Source organism: Chaetura pelagica, unplaced genomic scaffold (genome assembly GCF_000747805.2).
Source record: "Chaetura pelagica isolate M959 unplaced genomic scaffold, ChaPel_1.0 scaffold405, whole genome shotgun sequence".
Lineage (NCBI taxonomy): Eukaryota > Metazoa > Chordata > Aves > Apodiformes > Apodidae > Chaetura > Chaetura pelagica.
Genome location: NW_009953489.1, coordinates 1,552,349 through 1,569,713, shown reverse-complemented (window position 1 = coordinate 1,569,713; position 17,365 = coordinate 1,552,349). Strand labels below are relative to the sequence as shown.

Below are 17,365 nucleotides of genomic sequence, written 5' to 3'. Positions count from 1 at the left end.
GTATTATTACATTTTTCAAAAAATATCCAGACTTTTTCTAAGATAATTCTTTAGAAAAGGTGATCCTGTTATAGTGCTAAGTGGCTAATTTAATGTATCTGTACCACTCTGTGGTACAAGTTTTAAATTCTTTGAATATGAGTTCAGACACATGTAAAATAATTTATTCTTAAGTCTTGAAATGTTTACATGTGTAAAAGAAAAACAGAAAAATTACTTTTGAAGATTCTGATTAAGTCCAGGCAGTGGTACCTGCTGATACCATTAGTGCTTCAGCTCAAGCCCTGGTCACAAGCCCTGGGCTGTGCCTGCAGCCTCCAGCAGGTGCCACGTTCTGTCCCCACGCAGAGCATGGATATGGAAGAGGAAGACTGATCTTTTCTGTCTGCTCCACCATGATGTTAGCAAACACCAACATGGACTACATGACACAAGAATACTACTGAATGGAAGTCATATTTTGTGTATATAGTATTTCTAATATTAAGCTTATTACAGGACTCCCACTCAACTAATCAGGGAAAGCTTCTATTTGCATTGCTTATTAGAGCACATCAAAGAGGATGCCAAAGCTGCTAATTGCAAATATGGCAGATAGTGCCTGTTAAATGGAAAGCACACAGACAGACACAACTTTTAAAATAGAGCCTCATTTCATTTTGGATACAGAAGCTCAAAGAACTCATTTTCAATTTCAGATGAAAAAAATCAGAGAAATGTCACTGTACTGCCTTGGATTAAAATATCTCCCATATTGCTTTGATAAACTGGTGCCTACTGCTCAGTAAGAGAAGTGCTGTGCTGAAAAAATGCTGCAAGACACCAGACCAGCAAAAATCACTCTGCTTTTCATTTCCATGAGAAATACCTTAAAAAAAATAAATAAATTACTGGTTAATACTTATCATGTTTATTAATATACCAACTAAAACTGCTACTGTGTTGGATGCTGTATTAAGAGATGGAAATATCCTCTGTGTTAGACATTCTGCATGAAAACATTGTGGGGTTTTTTTCTTTTTGAAGAAAATTAAAAATTTTTAAGAAATTAAATATACAGACCTTAGAAAAACCTTATGAGTTCATTGGCAGAATAGTCAAGTGCTGTGTATCACACTGCACTGCACCAGACAGAACTGCCCAGGATGGCAGGAATGATGTCACTGTACTGCCTTGGATTAAAATATCTCCCATATTGCTTTGATAAACTGGTGCCTACTGCTCAGTAAGAGAAGTGCTGTGCTGAAAAAATGCTGCAAGACACCAGACCAGCAAAAATCACTCTGCTTTTCATTTCCATGAGAAATACCTTAAAAAAAATAAATAAATTACTGGTTAATACTTATCATGTTTATTAATATACCAACTAAAACTGCTACTGTGTTGGATGCTGTATTAAGAGATGGAAATATCCTCTGTGTTAGACATTCTGCATGAAAACATTGTGGGGTTTTTTTCTTTTTGAAGAAAATTAAAAATTTTTAAGAAATTAAATATACAGACCTTAGAAAAACCTTATGAGTTCATTGGCAGAATAGTCAAGTGCTGTGTATCACACTGCACTGCACCAGACAGAACTGCCCAGGATGGCAGGAATGGTCCTGCCCAAGCTACACTCAACACTGCACCTGATCACAGGTAGCCCAGAGGGAACGGTAAATTGGAAACTTGGTACAAACCCTGAAGGATCTTCTTCCTTGGGAATTCCACAGATGAAACTGGAACATATATCCAGGTTCGTGGATAGACATTTTTACCTACACACTTATTGCATATGGATTGCTGCTCAACTGAGGAGTATTTTTGTTTGTCATTTTGCATGTTTTATTTGCAACAAATGCTATCTCTTTCACCCACATCTCTTCCTTTCCAATGGCCACATTCCAGGAGCAAGAAAATACCCAGTAATTTTATATTTGAAGTATAAACCATTGGTTTAGCTGCCAGCTGCACAAATGCTCAACTTCCCTGTGTGCCTGGCTATGCTGCTCCAGGCTCCTCCAGTATGCACTGAGATGAATGTGTTTCTAATTAAGTAGTTTCAGGAACACGACAGCTTCAATCTCCAAAATACAAAGTCTGAACCTCGGCAGGAAGTCTTAAGACTGCAAATGTCTCATCTAGTGGAACCTTGGCTAACGTAATGAAAGGAAGCAGAAAGAGTGCAGTATTCCAGAAAACCAGCCATTTATTAACGTGTCCAAAAGTGGAGCCTGTCACCAAACACAGGAAAATCTGAACCTGTAAAAGTTAATTAACTGTATCATGTCCATCTTTTAATCCTCCAGTTTATCAACAAGTGAATAATACAAATGCCTAAACCCTTAAATCCCAGCACCCCCAGCAAAACTGTAAGGAATTACAGCAAAGATGTGGCCTAAGAGATATGGATAAGCTCAGGATGAAATTAATTATCTTTTCATTTTCTAGTGAAAGACATTACTTGTAAAGGCAAGACAGAATGTAAAACTAGTAGAGGGATTGCATAAAGGCTACAGGAACCTGGGTTTTAGCAGTGTTTTGAAAGCTGTTACTTCTTTAAACTTGTATTACTAAACATGCAAGGACTCAGGTTGGTGCAGAAAGGGCTGTGTCGGGCACACAGCTGGACAGGAGAAAGCAGAGGAACAATTTGATACTACAGAACTGCAAAGAGAGGGTTTAGCATATCCCCTGACAGAAAGGTCAGGTTTTGCTGATCAATATGAAAAAAGAAACTCTGAAGCAGTAATTTGTTCAACTACAATGTGCTAGTTTTGCAAGTATTTGTGTTAGCAGACACAATACCAACTAGAAATGGATTAGATCTGAAGACTGATAAAGAATTCCCCAAATTATGGAAATATATGAAAAGAAATTAACTCAGTATTATCCACAAAACCATTGCTTGTAACTACTGAAAGCAAGGATGAGTGACTAACGGGAGCATCTATATACACTCCAGCAGAGAAGCAAGGGAAACAAATGCAAGTTTTGTGTGGAAAGTGACAGACCTGGACAAAAGCACATCTGGGTGTATTCATGAAACACTTGTTTTTGAAGGTGCATTTGTGTAAAATTTGTTTATTCAAAATTGCTTTTAAATAATGATTACCATTCATCACCAAATGCCAACCTTGAAGTGTTTTCTCCATGGATAACATAAATTAAATGATCTGAGTATTTTATAAACATGCATTTTCTTTGTCAGAACTGACATTATTGTTCAATGACACATGAACAGCAGAGCAAAAATATTTTAAGGATAATTCACCATGATTCACAAAAAGTTTAACTACACAAACATTATAAACAAACTGAATAAAATAAATTTCTGGTAAAAAGCATAAAATTTTCCAATAAAATCTACCAGAGAGTTTATATTCTTCTATCACCATTCATCAATCTGACTGAAAAGGAAACACACCCAAAGCCAATGATGAAGGCTCATGTCAGATTCATAAATTGTTTTTATCACTGTTTTTCTTTATCACGTGTTAGTCGTGTGTCATTACTTAAATTCCCACCCCCCATCCTGTAGAAGGGAACATGGTGTGCCTCTTCTTCCCCACATTCCAAGCACACCATCCTAGTTCTTCCTAAGTGCTATTCAGGCCCTGACACATGAAATGCTCAAGCAGTTTTTAATATTTTATCAGGCTAGATGTGTATTTCCAGAATTTCAAGTGAACTTCAGTAAGACACATTGCTTGTATAAACAGGAGGAACACTCCACACACCCTTCAATCCTTCTGGGACCCAGTTCATATTAAAGAATGCCCTTCAGACCAGTCTTTACCTACTGCTTGACACTTATCCTGGGGCTTCTCACGACCACAACCCTTAATTACTCAGAGTTGTTTGATGGCAGCTAATAGCCATTAAGTGCAAAATCAAGAAGTATCAGTTTCTACCATGCATATTTACTGCTTAAACAGAATGCCTGCCTAAGTCTTTTGGAACAAAGAGAAAGGTTATTACTCTTGTGCTACACTGGTTCCCAATGCAATCAGCATTATTTATAATCAAATGAGTTATATAGGTAAATATCAAATCATTAAAGTAGCTATGAATAAGCATGAATATGGATATTGTGGACTTAATGGCTACATATTGCCCATTAATTACAGTTGCATTTTTACAATTTCTTTAATTCGTTTCCTTAGGCTAACTAGAGACCTCTTAATTATGCTCCCAAGAGGTGGGCAACTACTAATTGGAAGAGAAGCAGGTGAAATAGAGGGACATTTCCTCTTAAGTGAAAAAAATCCACTCTTAAAAAATACTGCAATTCACCAGAAAAAGAAATGCAAAACCCAGGGATCTCAAAAAGGTTCATAGTTTACAGCTACATGGGGATTTGAACCATTTTGCTTCATTGTTCCAGGAAAATTGATTAATCACATTTACTAATTTCGTGTCTTGCTAAAATACTGACTTAACGTGTCACTCTTTCACATCAGTTGTACTCCACTCTCTAAGGTAGTCTCCTAATTTCTCTTCAGATTACTCACTGAAATGTAACATAATTAAATCCAAAATTTATTTCAGTAATTGATGCAAATTAGAAACTTGACTGCATAAATTGGAATGATGTAGAAAACATACAGCTAAGAAACCAGAAGAGCAACTATAAGAGCTTTTAGTGAGTACACAGATGTACTGGGCTAAATCAAAATGCCTACCAAGAGGCTCCTGAGGAAGGAATCATTGTTTCCCGAACAGCAGGAGAACTCGCCCTCCAGTTACCCCCTCCACCTACTTAAAGGAGCATATTGAACTATATGCAGATTATAAAACAGGAGAAAGGGAGTTAAAAAAACTCCCAGAGAAAGAGAAAACTGCACCAATAGAAACATTTGTTCAGCAGCTGTGCCGGGGGCTCTAAGAAGGTGGCTCTCAGAATGTATTAACACTGGCTGCTAAGCGTTCCATCTAATAGAAAAGACTGTTTTAATCACCCTAGAAAATATACTGTTGCTTCTGGTAAAATTCCACAGAATAACCTGAGTGACAATGCTCCAGGACTCAGACATCATACTCAGCTGTGTTACCAGGTCAGCAAAGACAGGCTTTTCTTACAGGCTCATTTTAAACACAGACACTGAGCAAAATGGGAGAAAACAGACACAGTGGGAGTGTTTTTATGTCATATAAAAAAAAAATAAAAAAATAATGGGATGGAACTAGTGAGGAAAACTAATACACTGTTACTTTCACATCAATAAATGTTTAAATTCCCAACAACAAAATAGATGGACAAGATCTGGCCAAATTTAAGTAGTTGTATGTGCTTGGCTACGGAAGCTTGGTGGCAGTATCTCATTAACCTGGACTTTTGGCACCTGCTGGCATGGACTTTTTAAAAGCAAAACAAAAAACCAACCAGCAGTGCTTCATAGGTTTCCTCTCTTGTTCTGTATTCAAAGAAACAAGCAATTGTGCATTAAGGTGTGAAATCTAATAGGATTCCCACTATTTTCTAATCTCCTACAACCAAAATCTTCCCGAGCTGAAAATATATCAAAGAATGGTACCTAATGAAAAAATAAAAGATAGCACTCCTCCCCTAGCTTCACCTCCCCCCCTCACACTCAGTCTCAATCACTGAAGTAATTCCAGATCCATGTACATGATGCTTCACCACTGCTATTGGCTCATCACCCCCAGTACAAAGAGAAAGTGTATCAAGAACAAACATTTGGAAGATTCAGGTTTTGGCATTTCCAGTTCTATGATTGGGTATATGAATGAGGGATGCAGGTGAACATAAAGTTTTTAAAAATCCTTTCTAGAGGAAAATAGGAAGAAAATTACCCCCCTTACACATTACAAGTTAAAAAAACTAGCAAAGAACAAATTGAAAAAATGAGAAACCATGGAGCTTTGAACGTTTTTGGTGTAAAATGTCAATAAAGGACAAAATGCTACAGAAGATATTTATTACTATAATGCTATAGAAGACAGGTGTTCTACCTGTTTGATTACTGCAAAGAGAGCTATTCTACCTTTTTGTAGCTCTGGAAAGATCCGAATAGTGTCCCCCTTCCCTTCCCAGGAGACAACAAATTTCAAACTTCAGTCATGGAGTTGTCAGTCTGACAGTTGGGACCTTCCAAGTTCCCTCTATCCTAAAAGCTTCCATTGTAAATGGTATGATTAAAAGCAACTAATCATAGGTGGAATACCCTTTTGAAAAAAGTCTATGTGATTTTCAAAAGAGCAGGAGAAGATTCAAAAGCATCATACAGCACAGTCAGTAAATGGACAGTCAAGTCAATGAACATATTTTGTATTCATAAGAACTACAGAATTCTAATTGCTTTAAATTTGGTTTCCATTTCAGCTCTTGAAAATTCTTATGTCACCTTATTGCCTTATGTCACCTTATGTCAGCCAGGCAATAATTAATATTAAATTAAACCTTTTTATTTTAAATAATCTCAGGTCATTTCCCTTAAGAGGCAGACAGCAGAAAGCAATAATGTCACATTAAAGCAGACAGCACAGAGCTGATTTCTCAGTCCTCTGAGGCAAAAATGACATCTCTAAGTTCACATGGTTACAAAATAGATGGACTCTATTTTGAGAAATATATTTATGGCACATAAATTGTTGCTAAATTGATTCATTCAAACAACTACAGTGTGTAGCTACCTCTCCAATAAAAGTTCCTCTCTGGCTAAGGTAATCAGTTGTATTTGTAAGCATGCAATTACAATCTGCCTAATAATTACACAATTTAAAATCATACTTTTCACGCTCTAGCTGCCTCATTCACGCTATGGACAGGGTGTTATGCCATGAAAGAATTCATTCAGTAGAGCTCAATGACTTGTGTCTTTCTTTCCTTGGGTACACTGCCCGAGTGTTTGCTTTTTGCACACTTCTGCTCCCAACTGTGGGCTCTGGACTTAGCCCCTTTTAACATGTCTTTGTCAGAAAGTCGATGAATACCTAATCTTCTAACCCAGTGTAAAAGCCTCTTGTGGCCCACAGCCTTGTCCTGAAAACTCCTAGCAGCATGTACCTGAAGAAAAAGCTGGCAGCAGCAGCCTTCATGTGTTAATTACACACCGAAGCCCATTATTCAGAGAAAGGGCACCTGCTGGCAGTGCAAATGATGAGAATCTGCCCTTCCTGTGCAGTGAGTAAATTGAAGGTTCATTTCTACAGCAGATAACAGTTTTCAGAGTCTGTTCTGGGTATCCTCGACAGAGGCACATACTTAACATTTAAATCATCGGCAGAAGAACAAGCTTCCTTTAAATCTACATGTTTCAGCCTCTAGCACTAGAGAGTTATCCCAGCTGGGATAAATAATAAGGTAAATAATCACACAGACATTATCACTATTAGAACCCAGGCAACCTCCACACCAAAAGCCTCACTCACTTATGGGACTGTACAACACAGTAAGATTAAGTTTGTCTTTTCCTGAGAGAGACTTTTTAAAATGCAAGGGGACAGAGAGGAGGCTTGTGAATGTTTTCAAGTCATTTCAAACCATGAGGTTGCCCATGGGCTGTGCCAAAACTTGTCACATCATGATAATGAATAAGTTTTTAAAAGATTTATATACAATCCCCTAAATATGGTAAGTATCAGGTTCTAAACACATGCTGATAATACAAGTTTGCTGCAGGATAATGAACAGCTTTCCTCCACTCCCAGGGGAAGTTCAGGAAAGCAGAAAAATCAGAGTATCTACTTCCCAGTATCCTCTACTGTTGCAGTCTTAATTCAGGTTTTAACATTTAACACAGATATGCTGAAAACAGATTTTAAATACACACAAATTTACAGCATTCCATGGTAACCACTCAGAGCATTTCAACAAACTGATAGATGATTATATCTTGCCATGAAATTTTATATTTTACTTACTAGGTTGGTTGCTTCCTTAATATGCCTAAATATATTTTTAGAGTAACAGTTGCATCGTAAGAGGACTTCAGACTTACTAGACAGAAATGTGAATATAAGTGATATAAATACATATCTATAATATATGCACACATATATATAGCCTTACCAGCAGTAGTCCAATAGATGTGGGGGCAGAACAGGAATGTAAACATGCTGCCAGAACATCGGGTAGAGCATAGCTGCAGACCCATGAATGCAGGCAGTTAACTGAAAAACACATATTAAAACGGGGTCATAAATAAGACAAAAAGCAAGCTTAAAGAGGCAAGGTCAGAAGAAAAAAGTGAAGAATCAATTCTGCTTTTATATCAATGTGCTTTATTAGAAAATATACAGTGTACTTGTTAAAAAAAAAAAGGGGGGGGGTATTGGTAGGTGAAGCATGACTAGTTTATGGTGGTTGTCATTCGACTGACATTGTAAACAGCTGAGAACATGATTCATACAAGTGAAAACTAAAAAGAACACTCAGTGATCTATAAAGCAACAGAAACATAGACATGGAAACACAAAGAGAGCTAAAATGGAAACACAAAGGGAACTAAAACATAGTAGAGGCAAATCCCCCAGTCCTGGTAATTACCATTCAATAAATACCATAAAACTGCAGAGATTATAACACAAACTGAAAAAATACCTGAGCTCAGGAATATACATGTAAGTGACATCTATTTCTCAATAATATATTGTACTAGACTTAGCAATTAAATTTTTATTATTTAAAAGGAAGTTTTATCTAATTGACCTCCACTAAATCGCTTGACCCATTGCATTTCTCAAGTGTTATTTTTTTAAAGCTCATTCAGAATAGTTCTGCTGCTGGCAGAAAAAGATCCCAAATAGGAAATACAAGTGCCAGTCAAGCTGTGGGGAGAATCCTCCCAGAGCTTTGGAGGAAATTACTTCTATCAACCACCTTTCAAACGATAATTAGTAATTTGGAAAGAACATAAGCAGGATATTTGTCATGTTCACTAAGGATATTAAAAAGGAGAAGGTGGCAATCCTCAATAAGGACATCTCAGCAAAAGCTACAGTGACAATACTGCAAGAAGAGGATATGAACATGCATACACTTGGGAAAATGGAAAATAAATTAATCAGAACACCCAGAGAAATCAACACATACAAGGAAAAGCCTCAGAGGTGACAGTCAATCACATCCAATCACTGACAGTGTTTTGCAGTTCAGAGTGTCTCAAGGATACTCAGCATTACTACAATGGGTGTCACTTATGAAACATGTTTTGAAAACAAGACTCCACAAAAGCCTACCAGTTATTTGAAGGTACCATGAACTCAAGCATCTAATGCTTATCTAACAACAGGAAGGGGGAGAACACTGCTTACCACCACCAAACAGACTCATTCTAAAAGACTGAGGTCCTTGTGGTGGCCTGAAGTTGTGGGAGATTAAACTCAGCAAAGACAAATAATTACATTAATCCTAATTCAGTTAGATGTGGTGTAATCTTAAAAACCAAAACAACCAACCAACCAAAAAACAACAAATAAACCCCAACAAAACAAAACAAAACAAAACAAAAACACAGTAGATGAACCTTATTAATTTCCATTAAGACAGACTTCTGAATTGTATACACCTTCATAGGGAGGCCACAAATGGTAAAGAAAATGGTCTAGATGACCTAACACAGTCTCTAAAGGCTACAGGACAGGGAAAATCAGATACAACTCCAGATGTAGTTCAACTTATGTTCAATGACAAAGCATTTCTGTAATTTCAGGGCAGTTTCTCTAAGTAGCAGAACCTGTTTTTTCTGATTAAAATGTCAGCCAGTAGGCAAGAAGACTGAAGATAGGCACATATTTTATGTGTTATTATTCAGCATTTTGAGATAATAAATAAAATGTCCTACTTCTCTTGTAAGGGCCACACATTATTTTCTATATTTCCATCAAGTTCCCCATCTCCAGGCTGAGTGAAAAGCTCTAATCTACTCTGCTTTCCCCAACTGAGATATTATTTTCTGTATTTGATTGTTCTTGTTACATTTCTCTGTACCTTTTACTGTTCTACTGTATCATTTTTTATTTGGAGTAGATAAGAACTCATGCAATATCCACAATATGGGCAAGTAATGAACATATCTAGTGATTTTATGCCCTCTTTTTTGTTCTCTACTGCGGTCATAACATTTTCCTGGCTTCCAAGTTCCTTCAACTGAGTAATAAGCCAGCATTTTCATAGATCAATCTCTTTCTCTTTTTAATAATAAAAAAAAATCCAGTATCTCTTTCTGAGTGGTAATAATTACTTGTTATTCAGACCATGATTGCTTACATGGTTTGAAGTTTTTTCTCACACAAGCGTTACGTTAAATTTATCCATGCTATGCAACAAAATGACTGACACAAAATTTTCTCTTCTTTTAAAAAATTGTTTTCCATGAGGACATTGAACAGGTTCCAGAACACAGAGCACTGCTGGACTGCTTAGCAGCTTCCAAGATCAGGAAAATTAATAACCTTTTGTATCTTTTTTCCTCTCAACCTTTTAGCCATTTGTTTACCCTCAAGATAATCAAACTCTTCTACCCCACAAAAAGCTCAAAAGTATCTCAGTGCTGATAACATGTTTCCAAAGTGAGAATATGCAAGAAATAAAACTAGATTTGAACAACTGTCTTAAGGAAATAGCATCTTTGCAAGCAGACAGCAAATATCTGAACAAGTACCTGTTCAGTCTCTCTCCATAAGAAAGTTCTTTACTAGCAGGTGAACAATATTTTATCATCTATATAGGATGGAAATACTAGTATGGTAGCATACTAACAAAAGTGAAAGTTAGAAGCTTGAATTTGTTCTATATTTATGAGTGACAAAACACTAAGATTCATCCCTGTCCCATTATATTTCAACTTATCATTATATTATTCCTACTGCAGAAGATGTTCCTCTCTCACAGATTAAACAAAGGGCATAACCTGGTTCCAAAACACACAGCAGCAAGAAGGATGTGCTTTCTCACTATAGTTTTATCTCTGTATTCCTAAACCCTTTATGTTTTCTGTTCCAACTTTCCAAGTCCAAAAGAAGTCTGGAAAAAATGCCGGTTTAAAAATGTAATTCCTACTTCAAAATTGCTTCTATGAGGATCAAATAGATTATTTTTTGGCATTATTAGATAACATAGTTGCCACTGTAGAGGAGTGAACTTAGTAATCCAAGGAGGCCCCTTTCAAGCCCTCTTCCCGTTGGTTTTAAAACTCGGCAAGAAAAGATTAAACAGACATAATGCTCAACACTGCAGACATCTGAGCAGAACCTGTCACTTATTTTTGAGATGTACTCCCACCTTGCTATCTGGCCTGAATTCAAACAATGTACTACCATGGGTGAGCACCAGTACTGTCCTTCAACTCTGCCAAGATAAGGGCTCGTAAAAAAGAAACAGCATATTTGCTGGAAACCTCACCTGATTAGTGATTGCCACACCAAAAACAAGCTCTTAATAATAAGGCAGCCTGAGAAATGCCCAACTGTCAAAACTATAGGAATCCAGCATTTTGAAATAAGATTAGTTCCACCACCTCAGCTTCCTGCAGCTGTTGCTAGAGAACGTAACAAGATAGCTATGGAAGAAAGACACTGATTCGCTAATTCAGTTTGCGTAGTTTTATACTTAGTACTCTAAAAGCCTTATTTGAACAAATTAAATTGATAGGCTTTTGTCACACACATAAAAGTCATAAACTGATGTTGAATTACAACAGGCCACATCCAGTGCATTTTACTCTCTCTCTCCATCCACCCACCCTGCACACTTTTGCAGTACATGGCTACAAATGTGCAATATATACTGGAAAAAATGAGCACCTTTTGTGTGTTTGTATGATTATTCTTCTGCATTACTCAGGGCTAAAAACAAAGTAGAAAGCATACGACTGAGCTACATAAGAATTAAGCAGTGGAAGCAGGGCTGTTGCAGAGGCTATGTCTGAAGGCCAAGACCTATCCCAGCAGGTTCTGAGGACAGCAGCAGAGCTCTTGGGAAGGAACAGCTTGTATATCTAAAACAGTGGTTGTAAGGCTGCTGTGGAACAAGAACTAGGTATGTTGCATCAGAAGGACATTTGGTGAATGGTACCAATCATATGTTCTGTTTTCCTGAGGACACCATTTCCTCATCCTCAGAGCCCTAAGGCCTGTCAGAAACCAAGCAGAGAAGCAGCTCTGTGTGTCAGAGCTGTCAGTGACATGGAAGAAGTGACACAGCAAGCTCTCAGCTCCCAGGAACAAAAGTAACCATGTCAAAATTCTGGATTTTGCTTTGTGCTAACACTCAAAAAATAACAGAAAAATTATGTAAAGAAACTTATCTCAGCATGATGGAACCAAACAGAAACATCTCAGGAATTCACAAGTTTAAGTCTTTTAAGAGTCATCAACTTCATAAAAACCACCTTTTTATCATGAGAGACAACCTGCTGATGCCCTTATCACAAACAGTTAACACACATTGTGGGTGCAGGGCTGCACGAGCAGGTCATGATGGAAGAGAAAACAGAGTGGAAGGAAAGCTCTTCTGCTTCAGTTTTGCAACAGCATGCTCCCACCAGCAGGTGGTCTTTTGCCAAGCACAGTTTTTTATGTCTTTTAGTTTATCTCTAGCTTTTCATGAGCAATTAGACCACAGAATACATAAATAAATTTCACATGAATAATTGCCTCAACATTTTTAGAAACTGAGTTTCCTTTTGTAGGAAAAAAAAAGTCCAAGAAAAAAAACAATAATTCTTTGATAGTACACATGATTTACAGCTAATAAATACAGCCTCATTCAGTTACCTCTAAATCTTATTCAATTATTTTAGGAATATGCCAAATCAAAATTTGCTATGCTGTATTATACCACAGAATTCATTCCACCAGAAGAAGACTTTCTATCCAGGACTGGTTAATTTTCTCTTACTTACCTGATACTAAATCCAAACCTTGAGTATTAAGTGTGCTATGTCTCTCAAAGTTAAAAGAAACTAACTGCAAATAAGTCCCTTTCCCTTTTTTTTTTTTGTTAAAAACCTAAAAAGTAAAAGCAAAGAAATGAATCCCCCTCACCACCCTCACACTACTCTGAGAATTCTCAGTTTGGTTCGTTTCCAGTTACAAGGTCTTGGCTTCCGCTGAGCACAGTTTGAAATAAAATAATGCAGCTTGTTCCTACTGCTGGAACATGCAGAGCAGAGCGTGCAGGCAAGGAATAACTGGCTCTAGCCCAGCTCTTCAAACCTGTCTTACACTGTCACTCCAATCTTGGAGCAGTTTATATATAAAGTTGTAAGATAAGAACACACAGTATGAATACCCCTCCCTACTGAAGAACCAGACATGCTTTTATCTTGGACAGAGGCAAAAGGAAGGGAAATAGCAGATAGAGAGGAAAGAAAACAAAACCCTACTTGTGAAATGGCTCATTAAGGAAGGCAAAGTGACAGGTAAGTAATTCTTCTTCCCAGGCTCTGTCACAAAGGGAGAAATTAGACCAACCAACCACACAAACTTTGAAATGCTTTGGGTAGCCATTCTGGTCTTTCCTCCTCTCTGATAATTTACCATTCTTTTCATTCTTTAGGTCCCTGAAACAAACACCTCCTTTTCATTTTAGTCAATTACCAGGCCTGCATGTATTTTTGCTTATTTTAGTAAGGAGGATATAAAATACTTGGCATATAAAAAAGAATTTACAAGTTTTCTATGGTATTAAACTTTAAAATACTTGTATTCTTTTGGTCAAATGTGGGATGAATTGTAAACATTGAATAACTTTTAATATATGCCAGAGATTATTCTAACTCTCCTAGTTTCACTTACCTTTCAAAATGATATTTTAATAGTTATTCTGAGATTAAGTACGAAATCCTATTTTCATTTTTCTGCCCTGTATCAACAGACCATTCTTACATGTTTATGTACAGAATTTCAGCCTTCCATACTATTTACAATTCCATGAAGCAGTTTTAATATAAAATACAAAGTAGGTCATGATCACACAGTAAGAGACTAGTTAATACTATAAAAAATGGAAATGGAAGCTTGTATTCTAGAAAGAACACTCAAGTACTTAGTCTATAGCACTAGAAGGCAAGATTAGTTAAATCATCACATGCTTGCCATTCATAAAGGAAAGCAAATCAATACCCTTTTACAGAGCAAACAGAATGAAAACTTTTGTAAAGAAAATCATCGTCTTATTGACTGATAAACCTTGAAGTGCACAACACAAAACTCTGAAATAAATCAAGCTGTGTGTTTGTTTTGATGTCCAGCCATTTTTAGAAGAGAGTAATCTAGAGTATTCCATAGCTTTCATCTCACAAACCCTTGATGGACCCTAAGTAGCATCAAGGCTACACCTTATCAAACAAAACTGCAAAAATGTGGAGTGTCACTGCATTTTAGCCCACTCCTTTAGTTCATTCAGAGAAGGTCACTGGAACATCCATTTGACAGTAGCATTTATCTACTTTTTCCCTATCAAGTAAATTATGAAAAAGGGACTTCACTACAGCAGACATTTATGGTACATTTATGTAGCAAACCACACCAAGAATTCCTGGATCCAAAAAAACCCTTTTTCACTTAAACATTAGAGGCCAACATAAGCTCAGTAAAATCATCACATTGAACCACAGAACTGAGTTGAGGTTGTACAGCTGAAGGTTGGAAGGGGGGCCTAGAGACCATTAGATCATTCCCTATATGTGACTGCCATTTTCTAAGTCCTGTGAATAGCAGAACTCCTGCATTGTACTTACAGTGCTCAGCTTACTGCAGCAGATGAGGATGCGGCGCTCGTACAACATACTGGCATAGAGGTGCAGCATGTTGTTGACATCAACTGCCACAAAATACTCTGTCAGATTTCTCTGGGAAGAGAGAAAATAATTGGTGATTCATGGCATTACAAAAACAAGCATCCTTAACAAAAAAAATAACCATATTGTATCTTCTTATTATGCTACAACCAGCATGTGGCTTAACAAAAGGAAGCAGGATGTCATCTTATGTCAGGGGACTTTTTAATTGCAGTATCTTTCACTTAACTTCTTGGGAGCCAGGTCTTGGAATAACAAAATTGATGATGTTTCATATACAGCTTCTTAAATACAAGATACTTCTCTAAGAAAAAAAAATAAATTCTGTCACTTCTATGGAAACTTCAAAGTTGCCTGAGAAAGGACCAAAAACTATCCTACAAGCTCAGAGTAAAAGCAGGTTTTTTAGTGGACAATTTGAATATAACAAATTCAAGCGTAAGCTCAGTGTGTGCTAGAACAATTCTGATAAGTAGAAACACACATGGGCATTTACCACACAAGCTGAGAACCGTTGTCCAGGTTGTCTGAACTCCTCGCTTCATGCACTCAGGTAAACGTTTGCCCCTGGTGGAACCCAGAGAGCAGCCCCATGGGGGCTGGGAAACCGAGGAAGGACACAGAGAAATCTCTCTGAAAATTTCAGTGGATGCCCAGCCAGAGGCATGATTCAAACATCCAGCTTTACTTGAATGATCAGTATGCTTATATAGTATGAAGACAATTAACTGTAGTACAATATTGTAAGCAAAACATTTACAATCTGAATTTAAAGAAAGAGAGGCCATGACACAAGCCAGTAACCCTGCAGAAACTGTACATAAACACTTCCTAGACAGCACAGGTTTCTTGCTGGCATTTGCTGCTCAGAATATTAAACGTACCTATGTAAAAAATTATTGTAAATAACTGAAATTTAAAACAGAAAACAGAGCAAGCTACACAAGAGGCTACGGGCACTTCATCCCCCACATCAGCCAGCACCATTATCCATCCACCATTACCCCTGTAAGTGTCCTGTGCACATGCTGTCGTGGCATGAATCATGCATCTTTACTAAATAATTGTCTTCTAATAAACAGCAGAATGTGAGCATAAGATTTTTACTATCAAAACTAGAAAGCCACCATGCAAACAACTTGAACAGAATGTATTATGAGAGGCTTTTACAGTGCAAGGGGGAAAAAAAAAAAAAAAAATTGTCTGTAGATTATATTTTCACTTCTTAAAACACTGAAATTAAAAAAGGGAGGTGATGAGGTGATGGAGGACAAGGTAATACATCCGAAAATGCTGAATTAGGGAATTTGTTTCCAAATAGCTTTTTACCGATACAAGAGGGTTGCTATAGGATAAAAACAAGTCTTATACAAAAAGCACATGTGAGAGAAAAATTAGATTAGTCATGAATTCAAGTGCAATCTTAATCATCGTTAAATACAAAAGTGCAGAAAAGCAAAAAGCAAATATGATTAAGAAACTTAAAGAAGCTCAACAAAGCCTATTAGCACTTTTGACAGATCCAAAGATAACTCTAAAACCACCAATACTTGGCCTGAGAAGTCTGCCAAGATGCTTCATACTGTGCAAAAATATGTTCCACAGCTTGCCATCCAAACACAAAGAACGAAAGAAAAATTAAGCATTGTATTTGAAAGACTTGTACCAGTCTCTAGATAGAAAAAACTGAGCTCATTATGGTTAGCTTCAAACATGTTAATATAAAACAATCAGTCAGGTCTTTGTCAGAGAAAAGCTACAGCCACAGACAGGTATATTCAAAGAAGAAAAAAAAAAAAAAGCCAACACATTTTGCCAAAAACCTATTAAACTATCGTGTACTTTTTCTGTATTTCTCATCCCATCTGTGCTGATTAGCATGATATTTTTGTCTAAACATAAGCTGTCTTCTCTACAGCTCTTCTTCCCCCTCTCACCCATCTTTCCACGACGCCAAAAAACAGCGCATGACGACACAATTCCTGCAAACTGTGTGAATTAGAAGAAATTTAAATAGCACAGAAGTCCCTTTGATGCCACCTAAATAAGGGGTATGGCAAAAGGAGCACACGATCCCTGTGTTCTGTTGGAAGATGGAGATATCCAGGTGCGTGGATGTGCTCAAAAGGCCACAGTATCCACTAGTGAGAGGAAAATAAGACACAGGAATTTCATTTGCAATTATTTTTTCATCAAACGTATTCTAATGAAATACTGGCTTTGACAAACAAATGTACCTTCAGATGGAAAGATTTATAAGGTTTCAGTCTTCTCTGCTCTCAGAAATTTGCCAGTGACACCTGCGAAGCATGTGGGCTGCATGGTAATGTATTGATACTGAGGAAACTCACGTGTTAGCTCTAAGTTTTATTTATAAGAAAGCTGTCATCTTTGAAGATGAAATTGGGACTTACACATGTATTTTGAAAGACATGTCTCGTAAGTGACAAAACCATGAATGAGTTAAATAAATACAAATGAGAGCGTTCCAACTTGCAGTAGAATTGTTGTGTATTTTGTTCCCTAGGATTTAAACCTTTCTTGGGAGAGTAAAAAGCGGGATTTACAAAATAAAACACAGGAACAGGTGTCCCCAGTCCTCTCAAAACGCAGCAGGA

At 37.1% G+C, this 17,365-nt stretch overlaps 1 protein-coding gene across 1 annotated transcript in view; it reads right to left on the bottom strand.

Moving 5' to 3' along the window:
• DENND1A (DENN/MADD domain containing 1A) overlaps window positions 1-17,365 on the bottom strand; it is a 184,049-nt gene that overhangs the window by 84,060 nt on the left and 82,624 nt on the right. Inside the window, 2 exon segments of the mRNA XM_009998932.1 lie at window positions 8,015-8,115; window positions 14,688-14,798. Of these exon segments, the coding sequence (XP_009997234.1) occupies window positions 8,015-8,115; window positions 14,688-14,798 (212 nt within the window).